We start from the raw sequence: 19,152 nt of genomic DNA, 5'->3' as shown, positions 1-19,152 counted from the left end.
CGCCTGGCAGGCTTGAATGAAACGTTTATCCTCTTTCTCCCTCCGTCTCTATCTCTCTCTCTCTCTCTCTCTTGACTTAGAACCTGAGAGAAGAGCCCAATCATATATATCGTTAAAACATATTATTGTTAAAGGAAAAAAACTGAAAAGTTCCTTTATTAGGATCAAAACCATTAAGTTAAGAAAGAATGAACAAAACGCTAGACACGGTTACTCTTACTGCAACGTGAAACCGTGAACATTCTATCTCTATCGTAACGATAGAGTGCAAGTTGAACGTTCTGAACGTCAACAACTGCAGAGACAAAACAAAACGTTAGTTCAACTTTGAAAACAGTACGAGACTATCAAAGAAATTCTTTCAAAAACATTAAAATAGCATAATATGTTAACAGGTAAAACCGAAAAGACGGGCTCAAAGTTTATTAACTTCGGTAAAAGACCGCCTACTATTAGGAAGGTCGAATATAAACAAATATAAAAATTAATTTTAATGAGTTTATAATAAAAGGAAGTTAATCGAAGAGGCCTATAAGAGGCGGAGAGATATAAAATAAATCTATAACTTTTGTTAAGCAAAATTAAGAAAGAGAGTCTATACTCTCTTAGACACCAACACTTCCGTCTAAGGGAAGGGTCGGCCATTGAAAGGTGAACGAGAGTTCATACTCTCTCGTCACCATAATTAATCAAATTAATTCCAAAAGCTAACTAAGCTAATATAGAAGTTTCCAGTAAAGCGACAGCCGAAATCAAAGAGAAATACTTCACCAAAGTCGTGAAAATACTCCAAGAACATAAGCGTATCCCAGAACGTCTTGCCGGAAGCACGACAGAGGAATAATTGAGGAGGTGTCAACAAGAAGTACTTGAGTACCTGGCCACAGGTGGCGCTGGTAAATACACCCCCTTCTAGTATTGTGATAGCTGGCGTATCCCTCCATAGAATTCTGTCGGGCAAACGGAGTTGACAGCTACATGATTATCGGGTAAGTTTAATATTGAAAATTGAGTCTTTGTTTACATTGAGTACTGGGTATCTGGACGACAGATGGCGCTGTTGGGCACACCCGCAACCTGTGTAGCGATCGCTGGCGAGTTTTTACCGTAGAGTTGTCTGTCGGGCAACAGAGTTGCAGCTATATAATCACCGGCTAAGTTAAATATTGAAAAATTAAATTTCTACTCCACTGTTATCAAACATTATGGAAACCGAAACCAAAATGTTTATTAGACTGAATAACCTACAATTTCAGGAGTTTTATTATGATTCATCTGAAATTTCCTAAAAATACTCATCCACTAATACTAATCAGTGAAATGATTCAGCAATATATTACAGGTACTTGAATGTAAAGTCAAACTTATACCTTACCATGTAATAGGGTGTCCCAATCATAGTTGTTGCCAAGTCCACTGAAGAGTTCAACACCCGGGCGATGCCAAAATCTCCCAATTTAATGAGACCAGAGCGTGTTAGGAAAATATTCTGAGTCTTCAGGTCTCGGTGAAGGATATTGAGTGTGTGAAGGTACTGGAGGATATTCAATTAATAATTATTTGGAAGAGATACAGTATGTTATACTAACCCCATAAAGGGAAGAGCCAACATAAAATCTTGAAGATAATGATGAGTTGATAATGGCATAAACATCATAATATCTATTAACCCTTTTACCCCCAAAAGGACGTACTGGTACGTTTCACAAAACACATCCCTTTACCCCCATGGACGTACCGGTACGTCTCTGCAAAAAAATGCCTTTTACAATTTTTTTATTTTTTTGATAATTCATTTGAGAAAATTCAGGCATTTTCCAAGAGAATGAGACCAACCTGACCTCTCTATGGCAAAAATTAAGGCTGTTAGAGCAATTTGAAAAATATATACTACAAAATGTGCTTGAATAAAAAATAACCCTTGGGGGTTAAGGGTTGGAAATTTCCAAATAACCTGGGGGTAAAAGGGTTAAATCAGGGAGGATATTAGTACAGTATGCATCTGTCGTTTAGTTATGAGCTGATGCAATGGTAAATGGTCAAACTGCAAGAGACATAACTGGACTTCAATACTTCCTTACATATAACCAAGATACTCAAAATAACATTTTAACTAAGGCTGACAGTTGTGGCATATAGTATTAAATAAAATGTACATAATATATTTTTCCATTCCCAATTATATGAACACATACAGTACTTATAATTATACTACATCCTATTTCCCAAAATTGTTAATTTCATAGTATACTATTGGCGTCAATGACCTTAGATGTTAGGATGCCAGAAAACTTTCAATCAATCAATCATAGCATACTAAAAGAGATTGCTTAGTTTATTGGTACAAATATCCAAAACAAAAAGACTCCAAAAAGGCTGAAAATTTTATGACCTCAATGTTATATACAGGTATTCAAACTAATTGTGATGCTGTAGTTTTAATGGTGTAAGATGAAAATTAAAATTGAAAACACGTAGCAATCCCTTTAATGTTTTAATAGATGTGCTCCAACTACTTGTATTAGCTTTACAGAAATTATAAAAGAAACATGATTTCTAAACTAAAATCTATCATTTTCATACTTACTCCTAAATAGAACAAGCTACTAATTGTTAGTCTCAATTTGATGATCCCTAGAAAAATAAAGAAATTCACCCCAGCCTGTGCACCCTCCCTCCTCCAAGTTAGCCATCAAAACCTTCTCTAACTGGTAAGAAGATACAGACGGCCATGTCAGTAGCAAAGGGTTAGCACAGGAAAAAAGGCAAACAACTCTTCAGATTTAAGAGGACTCAATCATCAAAGGTAAATATTACAGAACTGCAAATGGAGTAAGGGAGAAGGGTGACTAGTTAAACTGAACTATAAATAATTTAAACTGAACTGGTGTTGTGATAAAAAAAATTTCTTGAATTAGAATAATGAAGTTGATATTTGCTTTAGTGATAAACAGTGCCAGTCAGAATTGATCTAAGTGATCTGAACCAAAGTGCAATCAAAGGTATAGCAATAAATGCATAAATAACATCCATTTATACCTGCAGTGCCATTGTGATTTGAATAAACCAGCGGATTATCTGCTGCTCTGGAAAAAATGTCTGGTGCTGCTGACGAATTTTGGTGAAAAGATCGCCTCCTTCACAGTACGTCATCAATAGGTGCAAATGGTGATTCATTTCAAAGGAGCCCTGCAATGAACAATAATAAAGTTAAATACAAAATCAAAATAATATCTAGAAGGCACAAAACAGAGTACTGTACAAATAAAGTCAACTGCAATAAGAGTATAATTGTACAGTACACTAGTACTACCAAACAATACAACAATGTTTAATATGACAAAAACATTTTTATGCAAATTCATTAATCCCATTGTACTGTTCTGTACTGCTCTTGTGCTCCAGAATCTCAGTTTTACAGACTTGTATCGATCACCAGCAAAGTGTCCTCATTACACATGTCAAGACCTCTTAATTATGTCTAATAATTACCTCTGCCAACAAAGTTGGGAGGAGGTTATGTTTTTGCCCCTGTTTGTCATTTCTTTGTGAACAACTTTCTGGCCACAATTTTACTCATAGAGTAGACAGACTCTCAGTGATTAATTGTTTTGTTGAGACATGCAAGCGATTCAATTTTGAAAGTCCTAGGTAAAAGGTCAAGGTCAAGCAAAAGATCGACCAAATTAACCCTAACCTTAACTCCAAGTTCGCACATGGTTGTCACACAGACTTTAAATACGCCTAAGGTCTAAATTGATTCTGGAAAGGCAAGCTGGTTTAGAGAAATAAGCAGATCTCCGCCACAGAGGTCTGCATTCTCAGAGTGCATTTCTAGTTCATTCAGAGTCTCCATTACTGTTGTGTCATTCTCTTATGATTTAGCATGTTCTTGTAAACTTCACCATTGTGCAATCATTTTCCATTCCCTTCCAAGTGATCTCTTCTGATTTGCATGATTTTTCCTTTCAGGTGTTCTTTTAAAAAAAATACTATACTGTAGTGCTGTCTTCAGTACCCATGCTTTGCAAATTACTTATGAATTATAATGAATATTGTACACATTTTATTGCTGGTTTAATTTGGCAGTGACTTTTACTTTAGTCAGTGATTCAAGTTATTCAACTCTCCTAATATGTTCTGACTGAATGTACTCCCTACAAAAAGCTAAAATCTGGATTTTTATTATTCGCATACTTTCATTTGAAATGTAAAATGTTATTTCAGTAAGTTAATACTGTCAATTTCCCATCATCAGAATAAAATAAAAAACCAATCATTTTTCTCTCTTTTATCATACAGCCCCCTTGATGGGACCAGATTACCATCACCTACCTGCCACGTACCAATATTTCAGTGAAGGATAGAAATAAACATGAGCCCTTTAAAATAGCGATATGTATTCATGGGTCTAAAACGACTATCAGATCGTGAGAGGGGGAAGCCCTGCTCGCCCACCTGTCACAGAATAATAACTTTGGTCCTTAAGGCTAAGACTGAGAGGGGAGATTAAGGTGGGAATTTAAATTACATGCCTAAGGTTTGTATAGCTAGAAATTTAAAATTTGTCATTTGACCCTACAGGTAAATTAATCTTTAGTCCTTAACATAAGGAGACTCACTCAAGGGGTGGAAGGAAGTCTGCTAAAACCAAACTGGATGGTTCTTCTCTTCCCTGAACATATCATCATAAATGGTCCCATACGGGACCAAGGAAGGTAACTCCAAAAACCTAACAGCTAATCATAGTGTGCCTACGGGGACAAAAATGACATTGACTGCACTGAACTAGTGAAGTACTTGTTTACGACCAAAATTCTCTTGAAAAAGTACTAAGAATAGTCAAGGTCTTTTCCCCAACTTTTTGAGTCGTGTCTGCTGTGGGTGACTGTCCTATCTATCTATCTATATACCAAGGCACTTCCCCCAATTTTGGGGGGTAGCCGACACCAACAATGAAACAAAACAAAAAGGGGACCTCTACTCTCTATGTTCCTTCAGCCTAATCAGGGACTCAACCGAGTTCAGCTGGTACTGCTAGGGTGCCACAGCCCAACCTCCCACATTTCCACCACAGATGAAGCTTCATAATGCTGACTCCCCTACTGCTGCTACCTCCGCGGTCATCTAAGGCCCCGGAGGAAGCAGCAGGGCCTACTGGAACTGCGTCACAATCGCTCGCCATTCATTCCTATTTCTAGCACGCTCTCTTGCCTCTCTCACATCTATCCTCCTATCACCCAGAGCTTTCTTCACACCATCCATCCACCCAAACCTCGGCCTTCCTCTTGTACTTCTCCCCTCAACTCTTGCATTCATCACCTTCTTTAGCAGACAACCATTTTCCATTCTCTCAACATGGCCAAACCACCTCAACACATTCATATCCACTCTAGCCGCTAACTCATTTCTTACACCCGATCTCTCCCTCACCACTTCGTTCCTAACCCTATCTACTCGAGATACACCAGCCATACTCCTAGACACTTCATCTCAAACACATTCAATTTCTGTCTCTCCATCACTTTCATTCCCCACGACTCCGATCCATACATCACAGTTGGTACAATCACTTTCTCATATAGAACTCTCTTTACATTCATGCCCAACCCTCTATTTTTTACTACTCCCTTAACTGCCCCCAAAACTTTGCAACCTTCATTCACTCTCTGACGTACATCTGCTTCCACTCCACCATTTGCTGCAACAATAGACCCCAAGTACTTAAACTGATCCACCTCCTCAAGTAACTCTCCATTCAACATGACATTCAACCTTGCACCACCTTCCCTTCTCGTACATCTCATAACCTTACTCTTACCCACATTAACTCTCAACTTCCTTCTCTCACACACCCTTCCAAATTCTGTCACTAGTCGGTCAAGCTTCTCTTCTGTGTCTGCTACCAGTACAGTATCATCCGCAAACAACAACTGATTTACCTCTCATTCATGGTCATTCTCGCCTACCAGTTTTAATCCTCGTCCAAGCACTCGAGCATTCACCTCTCTCACCACTCCATCAACATACAAGTTAAACAACCACGGCGACATCACACATCCCTGTCTCAGCCCCACTCTCACCGGAAACCAATCACTCACTTCATTTCCTATTCTAACACATGCTTTACTACCTTTGTATAAACTTTTCACTGCTTGCAACAACCTTCCACAAACTCCATATAACCTCATCACATCCCACATTGCTTCCCTATCAACTCTATCATATGCTTTCTCCAGATCCATAAACGCAACATACACCTCCTTACCTTTTGCTAAATATTTCTCGCATATCTGCCTAACTGTAAAAATCTGATTCATACAACCCCTACCTCTTCTAAAACCACCCTGTACTTCCAAGATTGCATTCTCTGTTTTATCCTTAATCCTATTAATCAGTACTCTACCATACACTTTCCCAACTACACTCAACAAACTAATACCTCTTGAATTACAACACTCATGCACATCTCCCTTACCCTTATATAGTGGTACAATACATGCACAAACCCAATCTACTGGTACCATTGACAACACAAAACACATATTAAGCAATCTCACCAACCATTCAAGTACAGTCACACCCCCTTCCTTCAACATCTCAGCTTTCACACCGTCCATACCAGATGCTTTTCCTACTCTCGTTTCATCTAGTGCTCTCCTCACTTCCTCTATTGTTATCTCTCTCTCATTCTCATCTCCCATCACTGGCACCTCAACACCTGGAACAGCAGTTATATTTGCCTCCCTATTATCCTCAACATTCAGCAAACTTTCAAAATATTCCGCCCACCTTTTCCTTGCCTCCTCTCCTTTTAACAACCTTCCATTTCCATCTTTCACTGTCTCTTCAATTCTTGCGCCAGCCTTCCTTACTCTCTTCACTTCTTTCCAAAACTTCTTCTTATTCTCTTCATATGACTGACCCAATCCCTGACCCCACCTCAGGTCAGCTGCCCTCTTTGCTTCACGTACCTTGCGCTTTACTTCCACCTTTTTCTCTCTATATTTTTCATACTTCTCTATACTATTACTCTGCAGCCATTCTTCAAAAGCCCTCTTTTTCTCTTCCACTTTCACCTTCACTCCTTCATTCCACCATTCACTGCCCTTCCTCATGCTGCCTCCAACAACCTTCTTGCCACATACATCACTTGCAATCCCAACAAAATTTTCTTTTACTAACTTCCATTCCTCCTCTAAATTACCAGTTTCTCTTACTCTCACCTCATCATATGCCATTTTCAACCTTTCCTGATATTTACTTTTTACCCCCGGTTTTATTAGCTCTTCAATCCTCACTACCTCCCTTTTACATCCACCTACTCTATTCCCCCACTCTTTTGCTACAACTAATTTTCCTTCCACCAAAAAATGATCAGACATACCGTTAGCCATACCCCTAAACACGTGCACGTCTTTCAATCTTCCAAACATTCTTTTAGTTACCAACACATAATCCATTAATGCCCTTTCTACTACTCTTCCATTTGCCACTCTTACCCATGTATACTTATTCTTATCTTTCTTTTTAAAGAAGCTAGCACCTATTACCATCTCTTGTTCAACACACATGTCTACCAGTCTCTCACCACTCTCATTTTCACCTGGTACGCCATACTTACCAATGACACCTTCTACTTCTCCAGCGCCCACTCTAGCATTTAAGTCACCCATAACAACTACATAATTCCTTCTACCCAGTCCTTCTACACACCTAGTTAAATCATTCCAGAACTCATTCCGATCTTCTTCACTTTTCTCACTACCTGGCCCATACGCACTGACAAACGCCCAACATTCCCTACCCAACCTAACCCTTACCCACATTAACCTAGATGATATCTCCTTCCATTCCACTACTTTACCTGTCATCCATTCACTCAGCAATAACACCACACCCTCTCTCGCTCTTCCCCTTTCAATCCCAGACACTCTACCAGACATTTCACCAAACATCACTTCACCCTTTCCTTTCATCTTTGTCTCACACAAGGCCAATACATCCATCCTTCTACTTCTAAACATACTTCCAATCTCACATCTTTTACTCTCTATCGTACTACATCCACGCACATTTAAACACCCCAAAACTAGAGTGCGGGGAGCAGTCACTCTCCCCCCAGCTCCATCTCCTTGTCGATGTCTCGCAGGAATTTTTTACAGGAGAGGGGGTTCCCAGCCCCCTCGTCCTATAGTACCTCAAATACTGATGTGTACCTTCCACAAGAGGTCAATAGAAATAAGTGTGGGTTTATTTTTCTTTAATAGTTATGAATACAACCAGAAGTATTCCTTTTTATATCAATCTGCACATCTGAAAACTATAATACAGTACAGTAACAAGAAGCATTACACAAAAATTCCACTTAGTAGACAAAGAAAGTAGATAAATGTAAATCCAAAGAGGAAGTTTGTAGAGAAATGGTGAAACTGTGTCACCACCTTGTGTAGGTGATGGAGCCCACCAAAAAGAAATTACTACAAATGAGGAAACTGCTAACAGATGAGGGACCTAAAGGCCGACATACAAAGATACTGTATGGAAGTAGCCGGACAAAGACTTGTAGGAAAAGCCAGAAAATCCCGGAGAAAAGACATGGATAAAGACCTACATCACATAAAATTCAGTCAGAAAGTGCTCAAGACAAATGAAAGACGAGTGAGTAAACTTTACTTGTAGATCAGTAAGGATAAATACAAAACTAATCATAACCATAGTGTTCCACTTATTCTTATGTCATTAAAAAGTTTGAATGTTCCTGTCATGTACGTATGAAACTAAAAAATAGAACACATTTGTGCAGCAGAGTAGTTAATATATGAATCGTCATTAAAATTCAATATTGTACAATACACCTTCTATGGTATAACGATTACAAAATATCAAACTAAAATCATATAAAACAGATACAAGGAGCAAAATTTTCTTCAAACTTATAAAATTGAAAATAATAACTTATTTTTTTTTTTTTTTTAGCAATCTGTATTATAGGGTTTGTCCAAAGAATATGTTCTTAAAAGAGATGTGGAAAAGACACAGGTAATGAATGATAAGTAAATGGAAAAGAACAGTGCAGCTTTGATTAGAGACACAAGCAAAAAACTTTGATACCCTCTACAGTATGGTATCTGGAAGTCTCCAATGACACTGAAGCAAATAACATATGTAAAATGGGAAGACTTGATTATTTGGATTAGCACAGGACAATACAGACAGGATTACATAGGCATCATATTAATTGCAAAAATCAGACATAAAATACTGTATGATATAAACAATCTTTTCATGCAAAGATTAAGTGAAACAAGCACAGTACTATACCTTATATGAGACAATATTGGGGTGCTTCAACCCTGCCAAAATATGTACCTCCTGTCTGGCAGTCTTTTCTTCTTCAGCATTTAGATGTGAAAGCTTGACCTAAAATGCAAAGTATTCATAAGTCTTCAATGGTTAAAATTTTATAACAGCCACAAAATCAAAACTTCTGTAATCTAACCAATTTTTAACAATTTACAGAGTACTGTACATCAACTTGCTACATTACTTATAGAAGGTTACTGAATTATGGTAATCAATTTTTTTTCATTAGCAGTTTTGGCTGCTAGAAAAGTCTCAAGGGGGTGGATGGTGAGTCATATGATAATTGCAGAAAGAAAAAGTGGAGCGGAAATAGGTATTTCATGAAAAACAATTTCACAGTTACTAGTTTAAAGATTACAGTATTTTCCAGTATATGAAACAGTTCAGCCCCAATATAAACCTTAGCCTATACTATGTAGCACAAAACTTTACAGTATATAAAAAAGCATTAGATCTGAGATCTACAAGGACAATGCAAAATACTGAACTTATGACTCCATTTACTGTGGTGATGTAATAGTTTCCAAATCCAGAGTTATACTATTCTCCTTAACCCTTTTACCCCCAAAGGACGTACTGGTACGTTTCACAAGACTCACCCCTTTACCCCCATGGACATACCGGTACGTCCTTGCAAAAAAATGCTATAAAATTTTTTTTCTTCATATTTTTGATAATTTTTTGAGAAAATTCACGCATTTTCCAAGAGAATGAGACCAACCTGACCTCTCTATGACGAAAATTAAGGCTGTTAGAGCAATTTAGAAAAAATATACTGCAAAATGTGCTGGGGAAAAAATAACCCCTTGGGGGTTAAGGGTTGGAAATTTCCAAAGAGCCTGGGGGTAAAAGGGTTAATCTAGTTTTAAAAAATTAGTTTGCCTACTTACAGACTTAAGTACTAGAAGCCGATGATCAGAAATTCTCGAGACCAACCACACAGACCCATAGCTTCCTCGGCCAATTTCCTTTATAACTTCAATGTCTTCCATCTTGAACTCCTGAAAATAAATATAGAACATGAAAATTCCTTTAGACTAAATAAGTAAGACAGCATCATCTTTACTGAAAATCAAAAACAGCAGCAGTTGCCAAACCTAAAATCCTTAAAGAGACTGAAAATAATCTTACTTTTTTAACATACAAAACCACATTTTACAAATCTTAAAAAAAAAAAAAAAAAAAAAAAAAAAAAAAAAAGTGAAATGACACGAGTGTCCAATACTAAACTGGAATATATACAAAAATCTCCCATTAACTTTTTTCATTTTGTTAGATATATATTCTTCAAAACTGTCACTAGTGTATTCAAAGCCCTCATGCAAGGCTGATGTAAATAATGCACAATCCTTTATATTCATCAAAATATTTGTCTGTATAAAAAGCTGTGCCTGTTAAACTAAGGCTTTACACACCATGCTCTTCGAAATGCTAATGGTTGTAACATTATTACAGCTAAACACAGAACATTAACCAGAATTCTGAATAGCTTTCACAAAAATTTATTAATGCTATTTAAACTGGGAATGTCGTTCTGCTAACTAAATAACACATGGTCAATGAACGACAGCGCCCATGGCGACACCGGTGACCGGCGTAGATCCAAATCACAATAAATTACACTAATTTCATTGAGGCAGGAACTAAATATACATATTGTAAAGAATGAATACTCAACTTTCTAGAGGATGAAAGATGCTGTAGAATGCTTAAAGATCCTTAGAAATCGATCGAAAATGTCAGATCAACAGGGAACACCACCGTAGCAAGGCGCTACAAATTAGGAAATGACCGCCATATGGGAATTGGCGCGGTTGTGATACTCAATAGTAGTAGGGGAACTAGGGTAACCGTGATGCGGCTCCCCTTTTAATTCTCCGACGAATTCCCCTCGAAGCATAAAGGCTATTCGGGGTGCAGATTGCCATGTGGCATGTCAAGAATACGTACCCTGATTTATATGAGATATCCTTGAGAGTAAACCTTAAGGGTACTCACGCCCGAAGTTAGAATTCTGTGAAACCTTTAGTTTAATTCTCTGAGAATACCACTGTAGTCATATAAACCCTTAGAAAGCTACTAAAGGAACCTTCCATCAGGACATCATGACTTGAGCCCAAAAATGTACTTGTTGGTAGCAAAAACTTATCAACATCAGATAAGCCATAAATGTACTTCTTATTAGAGTCCTATGGTGTATTTGTTTTGGGAAACAATAATGCTCAACCAGAAAGTCTTCTATCAATAAAATAAGCAAAAGAGGACATAATGTAAAAGGATTATGACAGTAAAAGACAGATAATTTAAGGAGAAGAAAACAAATTTTGACATAGAAAAAAATCTATTTTTGGGTGAGCTAGCCATGTCATCCTGATGTAGACGCTGCCAATGAATAACTTCCATCAGGACAACATATACAGGCACAAAAAAAGCCAAAAAGCCAGCCACCTCACCCTTGAGAATAGCAATTAGTAGCCTACGTGGTAAAGGAAGAGGAATTAAAATTGGCACAGTGGAAATGCCTGCATAATTGCCATTACAAAATTTGCTTGGAATAACTTATTGGCCACTTGAGTGAATAAGCTTCAAAGTCCTTGATTATAATACTAATACTGTATATCTTATGCAATAAAACAATAAAAAAAAAAGTACAGGTACTTTTACTTTCGAAGAGTGCTTTTTCTCCACTTAATGAGAATGGGACTGTCACAAAGTAGCTGTTAGGTATTAAAAGAAAAGCAAAGTGAATGTAAGAGACCTTATTCAACAAAATAACGAGTTTATATACAAACAGTTTAGGGTAACTATGGCACAAAAGTTTCAACAATGTGAAACATGCAATTGCAAGCTTAAACAAGATTTGATATTATCAATGCAGGATAGCGAGAGATGCATAAAAAGCAATAGCATTACAGAATATGAGTGTGTATGAAACACGTGCGGTACAGTTCCCTACAGTACTGTCCCTACATCAACCCCCCCCTCCCCCACCCGCCCCATAAGGTAAGTAGGTAAGGATATGGCTTGTAGGTTAGGTTAGGGGGAGGATGTTTAGTTAATTGGTGCCCTTATCTTAGGCACGCGGGAGGAACTGGCCACTGATATACAAAGACTCCAAAACTTGATATTTGTAAAACGAAGACAAGTCCTATCGCATAAGGTAGGTCGTGGTCTAACCTTATGACATTAGGCCTATTTTAGAACTATCACCACAAAAATTCCAAATACTGAAGATCAGCCAAAAAGAATGTTGACATCGGCATCTTTCCCATTCATAAAAATATTGTTCTCTTATGAATTTTATTTTGTATTATAGTTCAATTGTATGATGTCATAGCAAAAGGGCTACTAACGTATTTTATAACTTTACTTAAACTGAAATATCTTCATGAATTAGGGATATAAGGACCAGTACCGAGGTAGGGTAAGCCATGAATGCTTCCAAAAAATCAGCTTAGCAAGAACAAGGTCATGTTAATAAACAAAAGGACAAAAAAAAAAAAAAACAGCCAGGGTGTATGTATGATAGCGGCTATCTGTACGAATGATGACGGCTGACAAAGAATACAGTTGAGTAAGGGGGGTCGCAGGGGGGTGTTAACACCCCCGGTAGGTAAGGACAAAGGTTGTACATTAGGTTAGGAGGTAAGTTTATTTTAGTTGGTGTCCGCTGATATACAAAGGCCCCAAAGCCTGGTGCAAGGGTAAATATAAAATATGTAACCACTCGCACAATTCTAGGATTTTACCGCACAAGGTTTTGGTTATATTCTTAATTCGCCTTTAAGGTTATATTAACATATAAACTGGAATATAAATCATGAACTAGGCAGAAAAAAACGGTATTGTTATTGAAGAAAAATATAAACGAACGAAAATTAGCAACCCTTGACAGTTCAAATAGCACTTCAGTCAAGTTAGTTACCTCAATTTTTACATATCTAATTATCTAAATTACCTGTCTCCATTAATTTGCAAAAAGCCCAATTGGAGTAAAGCCAAAATGATTAACATCCAAGATTAGGGCGTTGTGGAATCTGCGTTCTCATATTCAACTACTCAGGAGTAAATGTCACAAATGAAAAAGTCATGAACAATTGAACATTACAAAGAACGTTTAAGACTCAGTCAGACCTCGACGTTTTTTACATTTAATGAACATTTAAGTACTCCACTCTAAATGTTTTATTTTGAATATAGGTGAAAACAATAATCATGATAGATATGCATTTAAATAGATAGATGTCAACATCAAATAAAAGTGAGTCATAGAGTCATATGGTAATTAGAGAAGTCAGGCGACTTGGAGGATCGTCCATTTTCCTGTAGCTTCAAGCAAATGTATGAATTTGCATTATATATATATATATATATATATATATATATATATATATATATATATATATATATATATATATATATATATATATATATATATATATATAATGGGTGTTTTTGTTTTAACCAATTCATTGCGTCCATTGACGTCAGACATTTGGGTACATGGTAACAAAAATATTGTTTAATATATATATATATATATATATATATATATATATATATATATATATATATATATATATATATATATATATATATACATATATATATATATATATATATATATATATATATATATATATATATATATATATATATATATATATATATATATATATATATATTAATGAGAGAGAGAGAGAGAGAGAGAGAGAGAGAGAGAGAGAGAGAGAGAGAGAGAGAGAGAGAGAGAGAGAGACTTGATCCCTCCGCCTTATAATATGGAAATGAAGCAAAGACGTTGATTGTTATTCAGGGTGAATACCATTGTAAGGTTGGTATCAAGATGCCATGCTTAGTATTCTAGGCTCGAAATGGAAGAGAGGCGGAGAAAGGTAGCGATAGGACTAGTGATATAAATATCATCTTAGGTGAACAATTGATTTCGACACAATGAACAGGAGGGAATGAAATATGAGGATAATTCAGAACATCTTTAAAGAAACAAAGGTAGAAAGAGAAACCTAGAAAGAAGTGTCTGGGGTCTGGTAAAGGTGAACAAGCACTGAATTCTGACATCCGGGAAATTAAGGAGCTCGAGTTGTGGTAGCTAAACAATTATAAAGGCTAAATAGCTTATCATTCTATGCACAATTTACTAAAGGATTTGATTCATTGTTGATGATATTACTGTGTATAATGAGATGTATGCAAGGTTGATACTGTGAAAGGATTTTGCTCATGAGATGCAAAATTGCCAACCAATTTTAGACGAAAAAAGGTTTAGGATAATCGTGGTTTTTCTTTTACTTATTTATCTATTTATATATGATAACTATTTATATATGGTTTGTTAGAGAGACGATGCGAGATGTGTATTGCAAAGAAAGGACATCAAATCGATATCCAGGAATAACGTGTGCATCAGAATACAGAGATGGCGATTTCGACACACTCCTGCGTAATTTTCACAAAGAATATATCCATGATTTAATGTTTAGAAAATTTTGTGGCTGCCTATTGTCTTACTTTTCTTTTCAAAGGGCACCATCCCTTTCAGAGGAATCGAATCGATAATACACACACACACACACACACACACACACACACACACACACACACACACACATATATATATATATATATATATATATATATATATATATATATATATATATATATATATATATATATATATATATATATATATATCATTAGCCATTACTATTCACTGTAGAACAAAGGCCTCGGACATGTCCTTCAACTCCCAGCTGTTTATGGTCTTTTTATGCCCGTCCACATCAGCAAACTTTCTTAGTTCGGCAACCCATCGTCTTTTCTTCCTTCCCCTGCTTCTTTTGCAATCTCTAGGGAACCATTCTGGTATTCCTAATGTCCAACTACAGTATTATCTGCCATTAGCATTACACACACACATACACACATACATACACGATTTGTTTGTGTACAAAAACAATTCCTTTTGTTTTTTGTCAGGGAAATGAACCTGCTTTATGAGAAAGAGAGAGAGAGAGAGAGAGAGAGAGAGAGAGAGAGAGAGAGAGAGAGAGAGAGAGAGAGAGAGAGAGAGAGAGAGAGAGAGAGAGAAAATGGTTCCAATCTATCCCCTTAATCTTCGTCATAAGATGATTTCATCGCTAACCTTTCCCAGAGGAAATTTTTAATAATACATTAAAAAAAAAAGTTTTCAAAACAAACTTTCTTAAGGGATGTTTAAAAACCCTGATAGGAAACGGTAACCCTTATAGAAATTTGAAAAGCTCTGTGTGTGTGTGTGTGTGTGCGTGTGCGCGCGCGTGTGTTCGAATGGATGCAATACAATAGTTAATGTAAATGTGCAGTGGGTCATTCATAGCTGATTTACATGCAAGTAAACACATTGGCAGTACGTTAAACCCTGTACAAGTTCTGCGCCACCCCTTCCTGTTTTGTCCAATGACTTGCTCGGTTAAGTGGCTGTTTCTTTCTACTTGATGCTGTCATTTTATAGAATTATCTTTATTCTTTTGTTTTTCTTTCCTCTAAATGTTTTCTGTTTTATTTGTACCAGGGCTAGAAAAGAACATTAGGTTATTATTACCATAATCCCTTGCACATGAAATAACATAAGTACAACGAAAATCTCTTAGATAGAAAACTATTTAATAATAATAATAATGATAATAACAATCTTTATCTCAGCAAAAGCCATATACATTTACAAGAGGGGTACAGTGATTTTACACTCATGACATCACTAAAGAGAAGTTGAGATATGCAATAATATCAGTGATACAGCACAAACATTAATTAGCAGGTTGACTACAGAATTCTAAGGTCTGGGTAATAAAATCACAATAACATTAATACTTAATAATGATGATAACATGTATATCAGCAAACAGAGAGAGAGAGAGAGAGAGAGAGAGAGAGAGAGAGAGAGAGAGAGAGAGAGAGAGAGAGAGAGAGAGAGAGAGAGAGAGAGAGTGGCGATGACAATGATAATTATGTTGGAACAAAATTTTCTTGGATAATGATAGTACTCGGGGGAAAAAATCTAGTCACAGAGCAGGTGGTGTGAAGGAAATGCAGGACTTCCAGACAGCAAAGATATGATATAATGAAACTCGTTAACATAACATTACTGGATATTACACCTAAGTTATTCAGTGATGAAGATTTTGCATATCCACACCAACAAAGATTAGCAAATACAATTCATTGCACCGACGCTTCCCTACTCCAGAAAGGAGCCATGGATATAAAAGTAAACAAAACATTAACTTGACTGAATTTTAAAGAGAGAATCTGATTTGAAAAGATAAATTAACCTGGCAACAACGGTCATCAGAAGCAGAGCAAACCGAAGAAATAATATGTGATTTTCCTGTTGGGTTTCTCTTGTATCTTCCACCACAATCTCTCGCCTCAGTGACCATGTTAACTTTAAAACACCTGTTGCAATCCTTACCAACTTGAAATTTACAAATATGTACCTTGTGTTGCCTTCATTTTGACAAAACTAATGCCTACCTTTGTTTACTAGACTTCAAAGCTTTTAAACGAGTTACTGGTCTTTCTCTATACGTGAAAGTTAGGTTCTTATTCTTATCTTAACGACCATAAAACTCATTTCGAATTATTCTTCAATTCTTAAAAAAAAATAGTTAGGGGAAACTAGATATAGTAAGAGATTTACTAAATGATCAGTCAACATATAGGTAATTATGTCCTGTTGTAAATGATCCGTTTGAAGTGAAGGTTGAAGACAAATATGGTTCCGGGTTTTATTTTATCTTGGTGCAGCTTTTGACAAACTTGAGGAATAAACTTCAGCTAAATTATTCACGATCCATTGGCATTGATAGTGCAGCTATTGACTACTTTATAGTATCCGGAATACTACTTGTACAGCTGAAATTCATAGATCTATGGCTGAAATTAATGTGTACAGATTGAAAATTCTTTTTTATTTTATGAAACATCAAGAAGTGGGGGACCCCACTAAGTATATTAGTGAAACTAAGAAATGGAGGACCCCAGTAAGTATATTAGTGAAACTAAGAAGTGGAGGACCCCACTAAGTATATTAGTGAACCTAAGAAGTGGAGGACCCCACTAAGTATATTAGTGAAACTAAGAAATGGAGGACCCCACTAAGTATATTAGTGAAACTAAGAAGTGGAGGACACCACTAAGTATATTAGTGAAACATTAAGAAGTGGAGGACCCAAGTATATTAGTGGAACATTAAGAAGTGGAGGACCCCACTAAGTATATTAGTGAAACTAAGAAGTGGAGGACCCCACTAAGTATATTAGTGAAACTAAGAAGTGGAGGACCCCACTAAGTATATTAGTGAAACTAAGAAGTGGAGGACCCCACTAAGTATATTAGTGAAACTAAGAAGTGGAGGACCCCACTAAGTATATTAGTGAAACTAAGAAGTGGAGGACCCCACTAAGTATATTAGTGAAACTAAGAAGTGGAGGACCCCACTAAGTATATTAGTGAAACTAAGAAGTGGAGGACCCCACTAAGAATATTAGTGAAACTAAGAAGTGGAGGACCCCACTAAGTATATTAGTGAAACTAAGAAGTGGAGGACCTAAGTATATTAGTGAAACTAAGAAGTGGAGGACGATATGGAACAAAGTCCAAGTTATTTTCTGATAATTTTATTTCTCCATAAATATCTATGACAGAAATGGGAAATCTAAGATGTTCTGACAAATCTTAAGAAATGGGTACATTTTGAACAACCAAAGCTATATAAAATTGAAACTGATTTCTTGGTGGTGGTATAAAAATAAGTTGAAAAATCTTTGTGACATTCAAGTGAAAATAAAGGAAAATTCGATCCAGATAACCTATAAGCCTTTCATTAGATTGTAATCTGTTTCGAATTAATGGTCAAATATATAAGATAGCATGAGTTATTCTATATCATATATGTTTTAAATATCAAATTATTCTTCATAAGATACATTTCGATTAGTGCACCGCTTGGAGACTTGGAATTAATTGTATCATAAATGAATAATTGAAACTATCTGTTATTTTTTGCATACTCTTCGCACTCCCCGATAGAGATTAGTTCACCAAACGTTTAACTGGGCTCCACAAGGCACTAGAAGAATCGGAAGACCCAGGTTTACATGGCTTAGGATTATAAAGCGCGAAGTAGGAGATGATAAATGGAGTATTGAATTAGAAGCTCAAGACAGAGACGACTGGCGAAATCTAACCGAAGCCCTTTGCGTCAATATGTGTAAGAGGAGACTATGATAAATTTGGAGACGAAGTTGCAAAACATAACATATCAAGCACCGCGCAATAAGATTGTCCCAGTATTGTTTGAGCCAAAACCTACAGATAGACTCTGTAGGTCTTAGTTTGAGCTACAAAGGCTACGTACTTTAGCTAGACTATAATGATATTATCTCTCTGTTCTTCAGAGACAGCTACATCTCTGATGTTTCAATTATTATTCATGGGTTAGAGTTCTCTTGCTTGAGGGTACACTCGGGCACACTATTCTATCTATCTAATTTCTCTGCTTCTTGTTTAGTTAAAGTGTTTATAGTTTGTACAGGAAATATCTATTTCAATGTTGTTACTGTTCTTAAAATATTTTATTTTTCCTTTCCTCACTGGGCTATTTTCCTTGTTGGGGCCCTTGGGCTTATAGCATCCTGCTTTTCCAACTATGGTTATAGCTCAGCAAGTAATAATAATAATAATAATAATAATAATAATAATAATAATATTATTATTATTATTATC

The 19,152-nt window shown here is 36.3% G+C and overlaps 1 protein-coding gene across 2 annotated transcripts in view; it reads right to left on the bottom strand.

Moving 5' to 3' along the window:
• The window catches only part of LOC137620627 (uncharacterized), a 59,736-nt gene that overhangs the window by 28,385 nt on the left and 12,199 nt on the right, over positions 1 to 19,152 (bottom strand). The window contains exons 1-5 of one of the 2 annotated variants that reach the window (XM_068350926.1): positions 13,325 to 13,479; positions 10,257 to 10,367; positions 9,325 to 9,423; positions 3,040 to 3,189; positions 1,376 to 1,534 (exon numbers count right to left, since the gene is read on the bottom strand). In XM_068350926.1, the coding sequence (XP_068207027.1) occupies positions 1,376 to 1,534; positions 3,040 to 3,189; positions 9,325 to 9,423; positions 10,257 to 10,358 (510 nt within the window). In that variant the 5' untranslated portion in view covers positions 10,359 to 10,367; positions 13,325 to 13,479. Of the gene's footprint in view, positions 1 to 1,375; positions 1,535 to 3,039; positions 3,190 to 9,324; positions 9,424 to 10,256; positions 10,368 to 13,324; positions 13,480 to 19,152 lie in introns of those variants that run through there. The other variant, XM_068350925.1, reaches the window with a different exon arrangement.

The sequence above is a fragment of the Palaemon carinicauda genome, chromosome 27 (genome assembly GCF_036898095.1).
Source record: "Palaemon carinicauda isolate YSFRI2023 chromosome 27, ASM3689809v2, whole genome shotgun sequence".
NCBI classification, from domain to species: Eukaryota; Metazoa; Arthropoda; class Malacostraca; order Decapoda; family Palaemonidae; genus Palaemon; species Palaemon carinicauda.
This window is presented reverse-complemented; position numbering and strand designations above follow the sequence as displayed.